Source organism: Triticum aestivum, chromosome 6B (genome assembly GCF_018294505.1).
Source record: "Triticum aestivum cultivar Chinese Spring chromosome 6B, IWGSC CS RefSeq v2.1, whole genome shotgun sequence".
NCBI classification, from domain to species: domain Eukaryota; kingdom Viridiplantae; phylum Streptophyta; class Magnoliopsida; order Poales; family Poaceae; genus Triticum; species Triticum aestivum.
The window spans coordinates 233,708,355-233,727,484 of NC_057810.1; the positions used below are offsets into that span (position 1 = coordinate 233,708,355).

General features: G+C 49.1%; 1 protein-coding gene across 5 annotated transcripts; it reads left to right on the top strand.

Annotated features, from left to right (window-relative positions):
• The first annotated feature begins 15,503 nt into the window (after positions 1-15,503).
• On the top strand, positions 15,504-19,109 carry LOC123136737 (protein ABHD18). Of its 5 annotated transcripts, none has more exons than XM_044556220.1 (6): positions 15,504-15,695; positions 16,450-16,898; positions 17,436-17,520; positions 17,606-17,775; positions 17,971-18,278; positions 18,665-19,109. In XM_044556220.1, exons 2-6 carry the CDS (start codon positions 16,523-16,525, stop codon positions 18,818-18,820), a joined length of 1,095 nt encoding a protein of 364 aa, XP_044412155.1. In that variant the 5' UTR covers positions 15,504-15,695; positions 16,450-16,522; the 3' UTR covers positions 18,821-19,109. The 5 variants fall into 5 exon arrangements, with proteins under 5 accessions (XP_044412155.1, XP_044412159.1, XP_044412158.1 ...); XM_044556224.1 differs by having other exon boundaries at positions 17,971-18,199; XM_044556223.1 differs by lacking the exon at positions 15,504-15,695 and adding an exon at positions 15,714-15,927.
• Positions 19,110-19,130: the final 21 nt, after the last annotated feature.

Below are 19,130 nucleotides of genomic sequence, written 5' to 3' on the forward strand. Positions count from 1 at the left end.
ATTAGGCTCACCTATGTGCACCAACAACTTATGCTAAGCAAGATAAACAACTAAGTGATAGCAAGATATATGACAAGAAACAATATGGCTATCACAAAGTAAAGTGGATAAGTAAAGGGCTCGGGTAAGAGATAACTGGGGCACGCGGAGACGACGATGTATCCCGAAGTTCACACCCTTGCGGATGCTAATCTCCGTTTGGAGCGGTGTGGAGGCACAATGCTCCCCAAGAAGCCACTAGGGCCACCGTAATCTCCTCACGCCCTCGCACAATGCAAGATGCTGTGATTCCACTAAGGGACCCTTGAGGGCGGTCACCGAACCCGTACAAATGGAAACCCTTGGGTGCGGTCACCGAACCCGTACACTTTGGCAACCCTTGGGGGCGGTCACCGGTACCCGTAAAATTGCTTGGGGCAATCTCCACAACCTAATTGGAGACTCCGACGCTTGCCCGGAGGTTTACACCACAATGATTGAGCCCCGAACACCACCAACCGTCTAGGGCGCCCAAGCACCAAGAGGAACAAGCTCAAGGGTACAAAGCACCCAAGAGTAATAAGCTTCTCAACTTGTAACTTCCACGTATCACCATGGAGAACTCAAACCGATGCACCAAATGCAATGACAAGGGCACACGGACTGCCCAAGTCCTTATCTCCCATATCCTACCAAAGCAACTAATGCTAGGGAGGAAAATGAGAGGAAGAACGAAAGAAGAACACGAAGAACTCCAAGATATAGATCCAAAAGGTTCCCCTCACTTAGAGGAGAAAGTGATTGGTGGAAACGTGGATCTAGATCTCCTCTCTCTTTTACATCAAGAACTAGCAAGAATCATTGGAGGGACTGAGAGTTAGCAAGCTCGAAGAAGGTCAACAATGGGGAAGAACACGAGCTAAAGAGATGAGGTCCATTGGGGAAGAAGACCCCCTTTTATAGGTGGGGACAAATCCAACCGTTATGCTCACAGCCCGCACAGAGCGGTACTACCGCTCGACCTCACGGTACTACCGCTAGGGGTAGCGGTACTACTGCTTGCGAGCGATACTAAAAAAATACATCTGTGCCTACCACCGCTGGACTTGTGACGAGTTTTTGGTCAGGAGCGGTAGTACCGCTGTAGAAGCCACGGTAGTACCGCTCTGGAGTGGTAGTAAAAAAATTACATCCACTCCTATCCGCGGTAGTACCGCTGCAGCCTTTTCAGAACACCAAAACTGCCACAACTTCTGCAAACGGACTTCGAATTCAACGAAACCAAGTTTGTTGGAAAGCCAGAGACAAGGGCTAACACAATCTTGTTAGAACTAAAAAAACAAGGAAATTAGAAAAGGTCCATGAGAAAATGATGAGAACCCTTCCTCGAATAAGACTGGTAAAACCTCCAACACTAAAAACGCAAAAGAAGAAGCATATGAAATCCGTTTTCAATGAACTAGAGCTTGTCACAAAGATAACCGCAAGCTCTAAAACCTCAAAAGAAAATACAAATAAGAATCAAGAAAGATGATGCAAGGATGCAATGGTTTGAGCTCTCGGTGAATGATACGATCAAGCTACTCACTTGAGAGCCCCCCTTGATAGTACGGCTATCGATCCTATAACCCGGTCTCCAAACTACCACCATGAGACCGGAAAAATAGAAAACCTATCAAGGGCAAACCTTTGCCTTGCGCATGATCCACTTGAGATAGATGATAACAATCTTGTCCTCCTCAATATGGACCACCTTTCTTGATTGCGTTGGGTCGATGAAGACTAGATGATTGCTCCCCCATACTCCACTATGGGTGAGCCACTCTTCGGCACATCTTCACAAGTCCATTGACACCTCAATGGACGGCAAGCTTCAAGCACTTGATCTCTTCGTCATGCTCCACTTGAACTTGCACACGACAATCTTGATGACGATCACCACTTGATGTCATCCTATCCATGGGTTGAGTGATATCTTCCTCTTGACCCAAGCCCATGAACACGTACCTAACCCCACATAGAACACTCAGATAGACCATGGGTTAGTACACAAAGCATAATGGAAAATGCTTACCATATCATGGGATCACTTGATCCCTCTCGGTACATCTTCTATGCTTTGTGAGTTGATCAACTTGATTCACTCTTGACTTAGTCTTGATCAACCTTGAATATTTCCAATTCTCTTCATTTGGATGATGTCTTGAAGGTAAGCATGAATGATCACACAATCTTCTTCTTCAAGACATGCTTGCAATAATCTCAATACTCACATGATCAATCTTTGGATAATTCCTTCATAGCACCTTGGTCAACTCATATACTCCTTGAAACCAACACATGGACTTCAAGAAAAGCCTATGGACAAATCCTTCAAATATAACTCAAGACAATCATTAGTCCATAGAGATTGTCATCAATTACCAAAACCAAACATGGGGGCACCGCATGTTCCTTCAATGTGGATGAGGATGAACCAGTTCAGAGCAAGGATAAGGTAAAGTAGAAAACATCAGCTATTGCAAAATATAAAGGAGTTGTAGGGCAAGCAAAGGAAGAAAATATGTTAGATTATGAATCTGAAGGTGAAGATCTTTGGGCACCTGATTCAGATGATGAAGTACAAACCAAATTTAGAGCTTTTAGAAAGAAGGATTTGACTTGTCCAAAATTTCATGTCGGACAAGTGTTTGAAAATGTTGATTTGCTTAGGAAAGCAATTAAGGATTACAAGTGCAAGAACAGAGTTGATGTAAAGTTACTAGTGAATGACAGGAAGAGTGTCAAAGCAGTCTATGATGATGAAGCTAGGTTCAACAAAGCCTACACGTGCCTTGATGCATGCAAGAGAGGCTACCTTCAAGGTTGCAGGCCCATGATCTTCATAGATGGCTGCCATATTAAGACAAGATACAGAGGTCGGTTGCTGGTTGTAGTAGGAATAGATGCAAATAATTGCATATTCCCCGTAGAAATAGGTGTTGTGGAAGTGGAGGACAAGCCTAACTGGGTTTGGTTTCTTGAGAGGATGAAGAGGGATCTTTATCAACACATCCCCATGGATAGTTTGGAAGCTGGTCTACCACCTCCCAATGCACAAGCTCCTCCACCCCAATCTGATGACATTTTGGAAGCTTCACAAGCTACTATGGAGCAGCAGCCACCTCCAGAACAAGCCCAGGTAACTATCTTGTCTTCTACACAACCTCTAGAAGTTGTATCCTAGACTCTAAGAAGCTATTTGTTTGATGAGCAGCAGGCCAACACAAGTGCAGACACCAGTACATTAGTTGAAGATCTTATGGTGGATCACATGCTTCAGCAGGTAATTTAGACATTGTACTTGTTACATTACTTGCTCTGATTCAGTCATGCTTTAGTGACATACTTACTTTCCATTTGTTGTCACTTGACATGTGTATATACAGAGGCCATTGCCTAGAGTGCTTGAGCAGACACTGTTAGAATAAATCTGAGGTACACGGTCGATCCACCAAGGAACAAGCAATCACAGACAATGACGACAGCGAGATTTGTTAATGAGGTTCGGCGAACTCGCCTACTCCCCGGGGCAATGACTACAGGCTCTCCTCCCCGAGATACCACAACACCGGCCACCCGGGCGCCGGCACAAGCCGCTAGCACCCCCTTGCGAGCTTGTCGCTATCTAGTCGTCATAGGTTACAACGTGTGTCTACCCCCGCTATATAAGAGAGGCCTAGGATACAAGTGTCCTACTTGGATACGACTCCATATCCTATCTAAACACAATACTACTCAGAGTCCAACTGTAACCTACCTTGTACACAATATTCGACACAACTACAACAAACTCCACCTTGGAGAATATTCTCCACCACCTTGAATTCGTCAATGCGTCAAACTTCCATGTACATTGGACTTGAGCTTATCCCATGAGTACCGCTGCTACTCTAAAGACTCCATGTGACTCCACCTACAACTTGTAGTCCCTCCTTTTCTTGACCACAGTCAATGCTCGAGCAATCACCACTCCATTCTTGACAGTCTGTATGAAACTTAAAGAAATTTCACCATTGCTTGTAGTCATCCCGAGTCAAAATTCGCAGTTGTCTCATCACATGTATGACCACCAGAGCCCTGGCCAGTCTCCATGACCCGTGCGTACCGCATGCCTCGCTGCTATTACCGCGTCAAGCAATGGTGAACCACCTTGAAGTCAACGGGACGCAAGGGTGGACTGATCATCTACCATGGAGTCATGTTGAAGGTGGAGCTGGAGTCTGGAAGACTTCACGCGGTGCTAGATTGAGGGGCTACGGTGTAAGGATCCAGGGAATCGAAGCCTATTCAGCAAGGGGAAAAAGCGAGTGACATGCAGTTCGGACTGGAGCCCAGTGGTCTGATGGAAGCGTGAAACTCGTCATCGGTCGGTGATGATCGGTGGTACTCTGTAGTGGGGGTTGAGTGGTGTTGTTTCGCGACCCTTGAGACTCGACCAGGATAGCGGAGGCTCGACACGGTAATAGCGGCGAGGCGTGCGGTACGCACGGGGCATGGAGACTGGCCAGGGCTCTGGAGGTCATACATGTGATGAGTCAAAATTCGCAGTTGTCTCATCACATGTATGACCACCAGAGCCCTAGCCAGTCTCCATGCCCCGTGCGTACCGCACGCCTCGCCGCTATTACCGTGTCAAGCCTCCGCTGTCCTGGTCGAGTCTCAAGGGTCGCGAAACAACACCACTCAACCCCCACTGCAGAGTACCACCGATCATCACCGACCGGTGACGAGTTTCATGCTTCCATCAGACCACTGGGCTCCATTCCAAACTGCATGTCACTCGCTTTTCCCCCTTGCTGAATAGGCTTCGATTCCCTAGATCCTTACACCGTAGCCCCTCAATCTAGCACCGCTACAATACCGCACCCGGTCACCCTGGACACCGGCACATACCGCCGGCTTCCAACTGTAACCTACCTTGTACACAATATTCGACACAACTACAACAGACACCAATCCCAGAATCAAATTTCTTAACAAATGCACAGGCAATGTTGAACCAACCCCAAGCAAGCACTAACACAATCAGGCAGGGAGACCTAGCTAAGAAGATGTTGGCCATGAAGCAGCAAAGAGAGAAGGAACTTGAAGACAGGAAGGTTATACTAGGGGCAAGGATAGAAGCAGAGTTGAAGAAAGCAGAAGAGGATGCTGGAAAGAAGGCATGACAAATTAGAAAAGAAGGCTAGAGAAGCTAAGAAGAAGAGAGAGGCAGCTGCACAAAAGAGGGAAGCAATGGCAATCCTGAGGCAGGCAAGAGCAGAAACAAGACAGATATTAGTGGAGACACAAAGAGAGATTATCTGCTGACAGGAAGGAGAAACTAGCTGCTAAGAAGAAGGCTCAAAAGGAGGCTGCTGCTGCAAAGAAACTAGAAGAGAAGAAAGCCAGTGCGACACAGAAGGAAGCACACAGACAAGCACTTCTAGCAAAGAAGCAGGAAGAGAAACATGCCCTTGCTGCAGAGAAAAAAGCAGAGAGACAAGCCCTTGCAACAAAAAGGAGCAGATGAGGAAACACACACATAAAAGGTATTTCCAAACATGGAAGAAGCAGAGGAAAAATAGAAGTTTCGGAAGAAACAGATCAAAAGGGGTGACCATAGTGGTCGTTTCGGCGGTCGCACGACCTCCTGGCAGTTCCAGCAGAAAACAACAAGAGGCGACATGATGAATGACGGTGTTCCATGCGAGCGCACACGCTCATATGAGCGATTGTATGACATCCTCGACTAGAAGAAGAAAACAACTAGAGCATTCGGCGACGTTCCATTGCCACCCGTTTCAGCTGTCGTATGAGGTATGCACAAACGCGGGTAAGCCATCAGGGCGAATGACGGCCTTTCATACGAGCGCTTCTTCTTCTTCTTCTTCTTCTTGTTCTTCTTGTTCTTGTTCTTCTTCTTCTTCTATTGCAGAGAGCACTTGTCCTCACTTCTTCATCAACATAAGAACACAGAGGGCACACAACAGCATCACACTACCTAAGAGAAGCTTCAGCAGCACCAAGATCTCTGCACCTAATCCAATCAATGCACTATCTTGCTGCCTGCTCATGTTCTGCTGCAGAGAGACAGGCCTTGCCATAGCAGCTCTATCAGTTGCCACTCGACCTGCAATCCTTCTCCTTTCATTCCTAGCCCTAATGAGTTCTTCCCTCCTCTCCTTTGTTGCTCCAACGACATCAACAGCTTGGTTCCCAACCAAGAAATGAGCATCCACTAGGTACACAACATATTCCATCTCCCAAAACCAGAAATCACACCTAGTAGTCTGCAAACCAAGAGCAAAATGTGAAAAATGCAACTTTGTCCACCGAGAGGGGAAAACTGTTGCCAAGAACGAAATCAACTCAAGTTACTTACGGAGTGATTGGGACATTTGTAGAACACCCAACCCTTGTGATCCTCTGTGTTCGAAATGTGGCACCTCACCGTCGACGGGTGAGGGAGTCCTGGACTAGGGGGTGTTCGGATAGCCGGACTATCATCATCGGCCGGACTCCAAGACTATGAAGATACAAGATTGAAGACTTCGTCCCGTGTCCGGATGGGACTTTCCTTGGTGTGGAAGGCAAGCTTGGCGATACGGATATGTAGATCTCCTACCATTGTAACCGACTCTATGTAACCCTAGCCCTCTCCGGTGTCTATATAAACCGGAGGGTTTTAGTCCGTAGGACAAACAACCATTACAACAATCATACCATAGGCTAGCTTCTAGGGTTTAGCCTCCTTGATCTCGTGGTAGATCCACTCTTGTACTACCCATATCATCAATATCAATCAAGCAGGAGTAGGGTTTTACCTCCATCGAGAGGGCCCGAACCTGGGTAAAAACATCGTGTCCCTTGTCTCCTGTTACCATCCGCCTAGACGCACAGTTCGGGACCCCCTACCCGAGATCCGCCGGTTTTGACACCGACATTGGTGCTTTCATTGAGAGTTCCTCTGTGTCGTCACCGATAGGCTTGATGGCTTCTTCAATCAACAACAACGCAGTACAGGGTGAGACTTTTCTTCCCGGACAGATCTTCGTGTTCGGCGGCTTTGCACTGCGGGCCAATTCACTTGGCCATCTGGAGCAGATCGGAAGCTGCGCCCCTGGCCATCAGGTCAGATTTGGAAGCCTAAACTTCACGGCTGACATCCGCGGAAACTTGATCTTCGATGGATTCGAGCCACAGCCGAGCGCGCCGCACTGTCACGATGGGCATGATTTAGCTCTGCCGCCGGACAGTACCCTGGAGGCCGCACACGAGTCCGCTCTGACCCATAGTTCAGAGCCGACCTCGCAGATAGAGGACATGTGGCTGGACACCACCTCGGGGGCTGCAACTTCTACGGCGATGGAGCCGAATACTGACCTTGTCCCTTGCAAAGCTCATGACTCCGAGTTGCCGGACTCCTTGCCGGACTTCGAACCTCCTGCGCCCCTGCCAATCGAATTTGATTGGGCGCCGATCATGGAGTTCACCGCTGCGGACATCTTTCAGCACTCACCCTTTGGCGACATCCTGAATTCGCTAAAGTATCTCTCGTTATCAGGAGAGCCCTGGGCGGACTATGGTCAGGATGGTTGGGATGCGGACGACGAAGAAATTCAAAGCCCACCCACCACCCACTTTGTAGCCACTGTCGACGATCTAACCGACATGCTAGACCACGACTCCGAAGACATCGACGGTATGGACGACGACGCCGGAGACGACCAAGAACCAGCACCTACCAGGCACCAGAAAGCCACCTAAATTCATGATATATACATGGTGGACACCCCAAAGGGGAGCGATAACGAGGAACAACGGGACGCGGTGAAGGATAATTCCCCCAAAAAACAACCAAAATGGCGATGCAAGCGCCGCCCCAAGTCCCGCCTCGATAACAGCAGCACTCATAATGACCCAGCCATAGCGCAGGGTAAACCAGTGGGCGACGAACATGCAACCAAGCAGCCATCCGAACAGGATGAATCGGATAATCAACTCATCCTCGGCGAAAACAACAGTCCAGACGATCTCACACCGGACACACCACCGGAGCATAAGAACCTCCAAAAAAGGCTTGTCGCCACTACAAGAAGTTTGAAGAAGGAGAAACAGAAGCTCAAAACAGTGGAAGACATACTCAGAATGAGGTGGAGCAAAGTACTCAAGACCGCGGACAAATATGGCAATAGCCACCAAATAAAGAGCTACCCGAAGCGCAAGCTGCTGCCCGAATTCGACGAGGAGACCGTAGAGCCCCCACAAGCAAAAAGCAAAGAGCCCGCCTGGCCGGATAGACGACCAGATGATAGGCCAAGAGCGGCAAGCGGCGCCGCACATAAGCCGGCACATGGCACAAATAAAGATCCTCGCAAAACGGACGTCTTGGTCAGGTCCATTTATGGGCCAAAGAAGAGGGCCCCAGGAAGTAACACAACACGCCGAGTGTTAGAAGATAACGGCACACCTAAATACAGGGGCGCCGCACACCCACTATGTTTCACCGATGAGGTGCTGGATCATGAATTTCCAGCGGGGTTCAAGCCCGTAAACATAGAGGCATACGACGGAACAACAGACCCCGGAGTCTGGATTGAGGATTACATCCTGCACATACATATGGCTAGAGGAGATGATCTCCACGCCATAAAATATCTACCCCTCAAGCTCAAGGGGCCAGCTCGGAATTGGCTCAAAAGCCTCCCAGAAAATACCATTGGAAGTTGGGAAGAGCTCGAGGACACGTTTAGAGCAAACTTTCAGGGGACTTATGTCCGCCCTCCGGATGCAGACGATTTAAGTCACATAACTCAATAGCCCGAAGAGTCAGCGCGCAAATTCTGGAACAGGTTCCTCACAAAAAAGAACCAAATAGTCGACTGTTCGGACGCCGAAGCCTTAGCAGCTTTCAAACATAATGTCCGAGACGAATGGCTCGCCAGACACCTCGTCCAAGAGAAGCCGAGAACAATGGCCGTGCTAACAAGCCTCATGACCCGCTTCTGCGCGGGGGAAGACAGCTGGCTAGCAAGATGCAGCACCAGCGACCCGAGTACATCCGAGATCAGAGATAGAAACGGAAAATCACGGCGCAGAAAGGACCAGCGCCGAAATAAAGAAAAAAGCCCAAAGAACATGGCGGTCAATGCCGGTTTCAAAAGCTCGCGGCCGAACAATGAAACACTGCCTCTTAAGGACAACAGTGATGAGCTATCCAACCTAAACAAAATTTTGGATCGGATATGTCAAATCCACAGTACTTCCGGGAAGCCTGCAAACCACACCCACCGAGATTGTTGGGTTTTCAAACAGTCCGGCCGACTCAACGCTGGACACAAGGGGCTCGACGCGCCAAGCGAGGATGACGACGAACCCCACCAGCAGAGCGCCGGAAAACAAAAGACTTTCCCACAAGAAGTCAAAACTGTAAACTCACTTCATGTGATAATACAGAACAACAGTGCGGCACCCGCCAAAGTAGGTGTCGCACGGTCCACCCCAGCGGAACCTCAAGATTGGATGTCAAAACCAATTACTTTCGACCACCTAGACTATTCCAGAAGTATTCGAAACGCAGGATGGACTGCTCTGATATTGGATCCTATAATCGAAGGACTACAATTTACACAAGTCCTAATGGATGGCGGCAGCGATTTAAACCTGCTATATCCGGACACAATCCGCAAGTTGGGGGTAGACCTTACTAATATTCGACATAGCCGCACTTCCTTTAAAGGAGTGACGCCAGGCCCTTACGCCAAGTGCACGGGCTCCTTACTACTAGAAGTTGTGTTCGGGTCACCCGACAACTTCCAACGCGAAAAGCTAATCTTTCATGTCGCCCCATTCAAAAGTAGACATCAAGCACTATTGGGACGTGGAGCTTTTGTCCGCTTTAACGCAATACCGCACTACACGTCTCTTACACTTAAAATGCCCGGTCCACGCGGCATCATCTCATTAAAAGGTCATTCAAGACCCCGGACACGGCTAGGCGAGTCCGGCATAAATAAACCAGGGGCTCCATAGCCGCACACCCCTTCACAAGGGGCTGTGCGTATGAGCAATAAAGAGCCAACAAAAGCTCAACTTTATTCATTTATTCATACTCTGTTTTAAATACATTTTTGACACGATTTCTTTTCAAACTAAGTTCCTCTCTTTTACAGATGAACAGCGTGTTACACCCATCCAGGATACAGCACAACGGAGACACAGGCGCAGACGTGCAGTAGGGACCCGTTGCAAGGATTCTTTTCAGATTAAGACCCTGCGTAAACTTTTTTTACTATCTCTTGTTGCTATACATCCCCTGGTTTCTCATCATAACCAGAGAGGAGGCTGACGTTTTGGCATCGGCCGCGTCAGAGGATCTTGCGTGTACCTGGACACTAGGGGCTTAGGGCATTGATCTGCCCGTCATCATAAAGACCGAACACCTCAGGGAGTGTTCGGCGTCTCGAGTTAGGCCTTATATGCATCAGCTCCGAATCATGTCTTTGGTCAAATGTTGGGTTTGCCCGGCTCTTGTGTTTTGCTGCCTTACGTTCCGTATCATCGGCTAACGCAGCACCAGGAGAACTACTGCGATTGTGCCCCGGTTCGGTCGGGTGAGCACCTCAGTAGAGAAAGCCGAAAACTGACTGTCATGATGTAGCGAGAGACTGGTCAATCACTCGATCGACCTCTGGAATGTTTAGAATTCCTCCGCTTTGACGAAGGACCGCTTCCCGGTCAGGCACACACGCGCCCCAAATCTGGAGAGCGCGGTGCCCCTAGGGGCTATATCGTAGCCCCACCTTCGAACTCCTATGGCTAAGTGAAAGTGATAAAGCATTATAGTCCGGTTGCCTCGTTTGCTACGCTACCACCTCCTTCACAGGACCAAGACGTTGGATTAAGTGTGAAAATGCGCTATTTCGCAAACACCCCCGCACCATGTGCATGGGGGCTGAAGCCGAAGACTGCCATCTTTCAGGTTATACATAAGTATACATTAACGGCCGCACAGGAGATATTTCAATACTTGAACGCACAAGTACAAAAAGCGCTTATATTATAAACATCATTTTACAAACCATAAAGTTCATTTGAACATGACATTTTTTGAGCACTGCGACTCTATTACACGAGCACCCACGCAGAACTTCCCCGAAATAGTGCTCGGCGGGTAACCGGCTCTCGTCCGAACCCCGAGTTGCAACATCGGTGGCATCCATTTCCGTCCAGTGTGTCTTCACACGGGCGAGGGCCATCCGTGCACCCTCTATGCAGGCCGACCGCTTCATCGCCTTTATATGCGGCACCGCCCTAAGGAATTGCTGCAATAAGCAGAAATAACTCTTCAGCTTGGGCCTATCCGGCCAGACATGAGCCACGATATCCGTCATGGCAAGTCCGGACAATCTATTTAGCTCAGCCCACTTAGCCAATCGATCGGTCAGCGGAAGTGAACGCTCCGGACTATGGAACTGAGACCAAAAAAGCTCTTCCGTCTCGTGATCCTTTTGACTTCGGAAGTGCACAACAGCATCTGCCGCACTCGCCGCTAAGTCCATATAAGGATCCTCCGGACCCCACAGCTAGCCAAGCTGAGCGTACTTCGGATCTGTAAACCTCCTGCGCAGCAGAAAGGGCTTGCCAGCCACAATATCTCCGGCCTGGCGCAGCTCCTCCTTTATAGCCCTCATTGCAGAACGGGCATCCTTGGCTTCAGCGGTGGCCTTCCTCAGGTCTTCTTGCTCCACTCGGCGTTCTTTTTCAAGAACCTCATAGCGGTCGGTAACATCTTTCAACTTCACGGCCCTTTCGGCCATCTCCTCCCTGCTTCAGCAGTGAACAGCCCTTTCGGCTTCTAGCTCTTCGGCCGCCCACGAGGCAGCCGCATCACTCCTTCTGGCCTGCTCCTTGGCTCGAGCAAGTTCTGCCCGAAGGCTCTCCACAGCAGCGGCACCATCTGCATTGAGCACACATGTTGTAAGGAGTGGGCTTCGGCTCCCTTACTAGGTGACCACGGAGAAAAAACCTACCTTGTGACTCGTTAAGTCGCTTATTGACCAGCGCGATGTCCGCATCCGCAACGTCGAGTTGCCGCTTTAGTTCGGCAACTCCATCAGTCCGGCTGGCCACCGGACTATCCGCCACCTGCATAGGAAAGGCGAAAATCAATACCTGCGATTTTGATCCTCGGCACGCTGTCGCTCTCGACAACCTACCGAGTCTCAGGGGCTACTATCTATATAGGGCGCACTTTATGTGTAAAACTGTCAAAAGGTATGTTATTTTTACATACCTCAAACCCCGCCAGCAAGCTTTTGACGGCATCATGCAACCCGCCTTCGGCGAACAAAATTCTTCCAATCACCGTACTCATCAATGTACGGTGACCTTCTGAGATAGACGCCCTCTCAAGCAAATCCTTCAGCTCCCCCGGCCGCACACCAGTTGGTGCAGAACTCTCCGGCCCTGCCGGACTCGGGGATACCCTCCGTGATGACACCTCAGGTTCGTCCGCCCTATCCGATGGTGCGGCAGATGGAGGCGTCTCGCTCTCCATCATCTCCGAACGAAGGTCCCCCGAAGACGAGCTCATCTGAGAAGGACGGAGATCCGAACTACAAGGTAAAAACTTCAGTTATCCTCAGAAGCAAAAATAGGGATGTCTCTTATTACAGAACCCCCCTTTTTTCTACTTACGGCTCGCTGGAGGGCTGATTCCTTAGGGGAGATAATGCGGCCGGGGCCTCCCCGGACGCAGGACCCTCTGGTGAAGATCTCTTCCCCCGCTTCGAGGCCTTGGCCTCCGGGTTTTCGGAAGCAGTCCTCTTCTCCCCTTGGAAGGAGGGATTCTCGATTCCCCCTTTCTCAAAAGCCTCCTTGGTAGAGGCGGTAGTGTCCCTGTTCTCCCCTTCGCCTTCCTCTGAAGGCACAACCTTCAGCATTCTGACCAGCACGGGATCCGGCGCGGTCTCCGGGAGGGGGGCCGGACACCGTATCAGTTTCGCTTGCGCTATCCACTCCTATTCAAGAGACGATGGGTTAAAAGGCAAATTCAAGAAGGCGCAAACAAACGGTGTGTCCGGACGAAGGGCCACTTACCTGAGCATCCGGGCGTGATTGCAGCTTAGGCCGGAATCCTCGGTCAATTCCGGACACATATCTTGTGATCCGAAGAACAATTTATACATCTCCACGGGTGTTGTACCCATGAAGTGTTGGAGAGCTCATGGCCCCTCTAGATTGAATTCCCATAGGCGGAGGGGGCGACGCTTGCAGGGCAGAAGACGCCGAATCAGCATAACCTGCATCACCATGACCAGATTGATCTCCCTCTTTTGGAGGTCTCGAATCCGGCCCTGCAATAGGGGTACATCCTTTGACGGCCCCCAGTTGAGCCCTTGGTTGACCCACGACATCAGTCGCTGTGGAGGGCCCGAGCGAAAGATGGGCATCAGCTTCTGCTTGCTGCCCCTAGGAGCGGTAATATAGAACCACTCCTGTTGCCACAAGCCGAGCTCCTCCTGGAAGGAGCCCTTGGGCCATGGAGCATCGGCCCTTCTCCTTACAACCGCCCCGCCGCACTCAGCTTGACGCCCATCGATCATCTTCGGCTCCACGTTGAAGGTCTTGAGCCACAAACCGAAGTGGGGAGTAGTGCGGAGGAAGGCTTCGCAGACGACGATGAATGATGAGATGTGGAGGATAGACTCCGGAGTCAGGTCATGGAATTCCAGCCCATAGTAAAACATGAGCCCTCTCACAAAAGGATCCGTCGGGAAGTCTAAACCCCGACGGAGGTGGGACACGAACACGACGCTCTCGCCGGGCTCGGGAGTAGGAATTACTTGCCCTTTGGCGGGCAACCTATGCGAAATCTCGCAGGTCAGGTACCTGGCTTCTCGCAGCTTTAGCACGTCCTCCTCCGTGACGGAGGAGGGCATCCACCGGCCCTAAAGGTCGGAGCCGGACATTGTTGAAGGTCCGAAGCGCTCGAATCTAGGGCTCTGGGTGTTGGAACTCGGGGCGAGGGGTAGATTCGATTGAGGATTGAAGAAAAGAAACGAGCCTTGGTCTCATTATAAAGAGGGAGAATACCAAGAGCCGTCCCCGTGACCGTTTGGGACTCACCTTCGATAGAGGAGGCGTGGCAACGAGCACGGTTGGGTTACCCACGTCCGTATTGATGGGAATCCCGGAATAAGGGGAACACGATCTCTGCTTCGACAAGATGTGCCAAGGAAACCGCTTCGCTAAACGCGCTGAGGTGGTATAATAAAAAACGATTCAAGTAAAGGCTTGGTGGTGGTGTGACGTCATGCCACAAAATACGTCAGTAGATTGAACTTGTGTACATATTATTCTCTCTACGGTGGAATGTGGAATCTATTTTGCAGAGCCGGACACTATCCTGGTGTTCGCAATCTTCTATAAATTATTCGGAGGAGGAACCCGCCTTGCAATGCCGAACAATATGCGCGCCGGACTCATCGTCATTGAAGCCTGGTTTAGTGGCTACTGAGGGAGTCCTGGACTAGGGGGTGTCCGGATAGCCGGACTATCATCATCGGCCGGACTCCAAGACTATGAAGATACAAGATTGAAGACTTCGTCCCGTGTCCGGATGGAACTTTCCTTGGTGTGGAAGGCAAGCTTGACGATACGGATATGTAGATCTCCTACCATTGTAACCGACTCTGTGTAACCCTAGCCCTCTCCGGTGTCTATATAAACCGGAGGGTTTTAGTCCGTAGGACAAACAACCATTACAACAATCATACCATAGGCTAGCTTCTAGGGTTTAGCCTCCTTGATCTCGTGGTAGATCCACTCTTGTACTACCCATATCATCAATATCAATCAAGCAGGAGTAGGGTTTTACCTCCATCGAGAGGGCCCGAACCTGGGTAACAACATCGTGTCCCTTGTCTCCTGTTACCATCCGCCTAGACGCACAGTTCGGGACCCCCTACCCGAGATCCGCCGGTTTTGACACCGACAACGGGCGATGAGGACATGGGATGAGCGGCACCACCGCTGTCCGGCCGCGGAGACCTGACCGAACAGAACTAGCGGAAGACATGGTGAAGTCGTCGTCGGGGGCGAGGACGATGGGCACGCGACGTCGATGACAGGATGGGGCGTGCGGCGAATAAGGATTTGAAGGGGGAGAATTGGGGATTATAGCTGGCCGTTTTTTTTTTTTGCAAATACGCCCTCCCGCAATAACATAAATCCTCTGCCCACCTACGTGGAGCTCGTGGAATGGTCAAATATGCGGCGTACGAGCAGTCTATGGTGCACAGTAACCATATTTTCACGTCACATCGTACACAGTGATCATATTGCGTGAGTTTCTGTGTACAGTGATCAAAATGACGGCGGGCGCAAGTTGAAGTACCGCTAATGAATTTTACTCAAAGAAAAAAACAAGAACTCGTGTTGTATGCGCACATCATCCGCTCCGCGTACCTTATCCGCCTCGATGTCCTGATCCAAAACCGCGTGCGGGTCCCCGCGGCCGTCGCCCACCGTGTACGATACCTTTCTCCCCGCTCGCGCGCGCCCGACAACGCAACCAAAAAGAACTCGTTCCAAATCTCCGGCCTCCGTCCCACAACCCACACCCGGCGAGAATCCCCACGCCAGCGATCCCCGCGCCGCCTTCCCCGCGGCGCCGCGGATCCAACGAGGTAATTCACGGCGCGTCACCGCGCGCGGGCCTCGCCTCCTCCTCCTCCTCCATCTGCCCCCCTTCCTCGCGACCGCTTCTCTCGCGGCCTCCACCTCTCTCTCTCTCTCTCCCCCTCCCGTGGATCTCGGTCCGGATTGTGCCGATCCCTCCCGCGCACGAGCGGCCCTCCCGTGGTCTCTTGGCGTCCCGCCGCCGTCGTCGCTGGCTCCCGTCCGCCACGGATTAGGCAGGTGCGCTGTCCGAACCGCCCGTCGTGCTTCTTAAGAGACTCGGCGTCTGCCTGGTCGGTTCGGGCATTGCGGCGTTGACAGCCAGCTGGATTCCTGGCTTGGATACTTATTAGATGTGACGCCGTAGAGCGCGCCTGGATTTGCCTGCATTGGGCGTTGTCAGGTGTCTGCCCTGTCGAAGGCCTCGAGTAATTATCTTACAGATCTGCCTCGATTAGGTCCGTTCCTTTGGCGGACATGCTGCTTTTAGTTGATTTGGGTTTGTGTAATGTGGTTGTGGTCCTTGAATCTCAATGTCTAATGGCATGATGCTGCATTGCTCTGGGGGATTCCTTCCATAGTTGTGTTTCTAGTGGGCTATGCATTGTATCCAAAAATTTAAACTAGTGGTCTTGCTTCATTTTATTCTTGCTTTCAGTTAATGCTGGAAACCATTCTCCTGCTTTAATTGTTAAGTTCCTGTTATGTCGTACTTCTCGGAATATGCTGACGTGGACAATTTTTTGAATTTTGTTGGTGCAGGCATTTGCCAGTGTTTGTGGTTGTAATTTGTGGTAAAGTCTGAGTAATCAACTTTAATCAGACATTCTTGAATATGGTATCAGTGAATGTTGGGTTAGTACATTATGTATTGGACCATATATATGGAACTCTCCTTCATCGCACGAAATTAGGAACACCATTTTTCTCAAAGGGATGGGGAGGTACCAAACTTGATTTGTTAGAGAGGATGGTGAAGCAGCTTTTCCCCGAAGCACCTTGCCAGAACTGGCCACCAACTGCTGTGCAGCCTAAATGGAAAACAGTTTGGGAGACAAAGAACTCTTGTCTTCGAGAGGGTGTTTTCCGGACAACATGTGATGAGAGACTCATTGATGCATTGCCTCCTGAGAGCCACAATGCAAGAGTCGCTTTTCTTACACCCAAGGATGTCTCACCAGAGAAGATGGCTTGCGTGGTCCATCTGGCAGGTACAAACTTTGTAACTCGATCTTACTCTATCATGGTGTGCCATTATCATCTAGTTAGATAAATCTTCTTCATCTTTGAATTAATGTTTGGCGGGATCTATAAACCGGTGTATATATTCCTATAGGCCTTTGACATTTAGATATTACTGGTTGAACGGATCAATGGTATTTTATGCCTATGTAGTTTGGTGACATTTAGCTTTGTAAAAAAAAAATATCCGGAAAACGTGAGAGCTTTGCGTGTTGATTCATTTAGCTTTGTCGCCTCATTTCAGACCAGAATCAGTAGGCTTCTAAAATGCAGCAATTCAACTTTCCATCTACTATTTGAATAAAATGGTGAGAGTTTTAGAATTTCTGGTTTCATAATGTAACGTGTTTTCCACTAACAAGCATGATTGTGTTGATGCTATGTTTTTCTTGAAAGTTCTCACTACGATTGTTTTCTTATTACCTGAGATGATCTCCAGTTCTCCCCCCTTTTAACCAGGGACCCACATTTAGTGAATCGAGTTAAGACTTTCTTCAATATTTTAGGCACCGGTGATCACTCATTTGAGAGAAGGCTCCGGCTTGGTGCACCTCTTTTGAAGGACAATATTGCAACCATGGTTCTTGAGAGGTGAGGTTTGTACAATAGGGGTACCTTGCATTTTTGTCGATTCTCAATCTTCCTGGCAAGAACTGATATCTCAAATGAAATGCAGCCCCTATTATGGACAACGACGTCCTAGCATGCAGCATGGGGCCAAGCTTCAATGTGTGAGTGACTTGCTACTCTTAGGAAAAGCCACTATTGATGAAGCTCGCAGCCTCTTATACTGGTTGCAGGCTGAGGCTGGTTATGGCAAGATGGGCATATGTGGGCTCAGCATGGGTATGTACTTCTCTCATTAAAAAAGGAGTCCTTGCTTGTCTCCATTATTTTGTCTTAGTTTCATTAGAAAAAATGTCATATGAAAATATTAGTATTGTGTTTATTTCAAGAACTTTATTCTGAGACCATATAGGAATTCCTTATTTATGAAATATTTTGCCAGTTGTTTTCATAAGCATTATTTGTTAATAACAGGCGGTGTACATGCTGCAATGGTTGGATCCTTGCATCCTACGCCAATTGCCACACTACCATTTCTTGCTCCACATTCTGCTGTGGTACCTTTCTGTGAAGGACTTTACAGACATGCCACAGCTTGGGAAGCTCTGAGAGAAGATGCAGCAGCATTAGCTAAAGATGCAACTTCTTTGACCGAAGATGCGGCATCCGGAATCACCATTGAGCAAGTAAAAGACAGATTACGGTCAGTGCTGTCTCTGACGGACGTCACTCGATTTCCCCTACCAAAGAATCCACAGGCTGTCATTTTTGTTGGTGCGACGGTTAGTGCCACTCACCTGTTTTGTACCATATTATATATATATATATATATATATATATATATATATATATATATATATATATATAACGCCACCTGGGTCATCTTCTTTCAACCTGCTAGGTAGATTTCTTACAGAGTACCATCTCACAATCAGCTTGCATTATTTACAGCGCCTAAAAAGTGATAATATATATGTTTTCTGCATCAGTTTTGTTGTAGCATGAGGGTTATCCGAGCTGATACATTCAGTGATCATCCACACCTCTGTTCATTAGCTTGATTCTGTAATCTGTGCTCTGTAGTGTTGGGTGAAACCTTTAGTTAATATCAGAATGTGTACTATTGAAGCTTGGTTCCAGTCTAAAGCCATGTATGTTCTTGTTTCAGGATGACGGTTATATTCCTAGACACTCGGTGATGGAGCTCCAGAAGGCATGGCCGGGCTCAGAAGTCCGGTGGGTGACGGGAGGCCATGTGTCCTCTTTTTTACTCCACAACGACTCGTTTCGCAAGGCCATCGTGGATGCCCTTGACAGATTATAACAGGGCGATTCTTGTGTACCCATGGTCAGGGATACACACCAATTGAACTCTGCAAGCTCATGACGGATTGCATCTCTTGTTGTATTTTCTTTTATAAGAAGAGCCGTGATATGGCACATTAGTTGTTGTAACTTAATTAAGAGTTTGGATTAAACAAGTGGGAGAATGAGGGGCAGTGAGTATCAAAATTAGTGGAGATGTTGGCCCATTGGCTGTAGATCACATTTGTAACACAAATACAGTGACTTGTTGATTTTTTAACTGGCAATAAGATGATTCACAATGCTGAGAAGCAGAGTCAGTCTAGCAT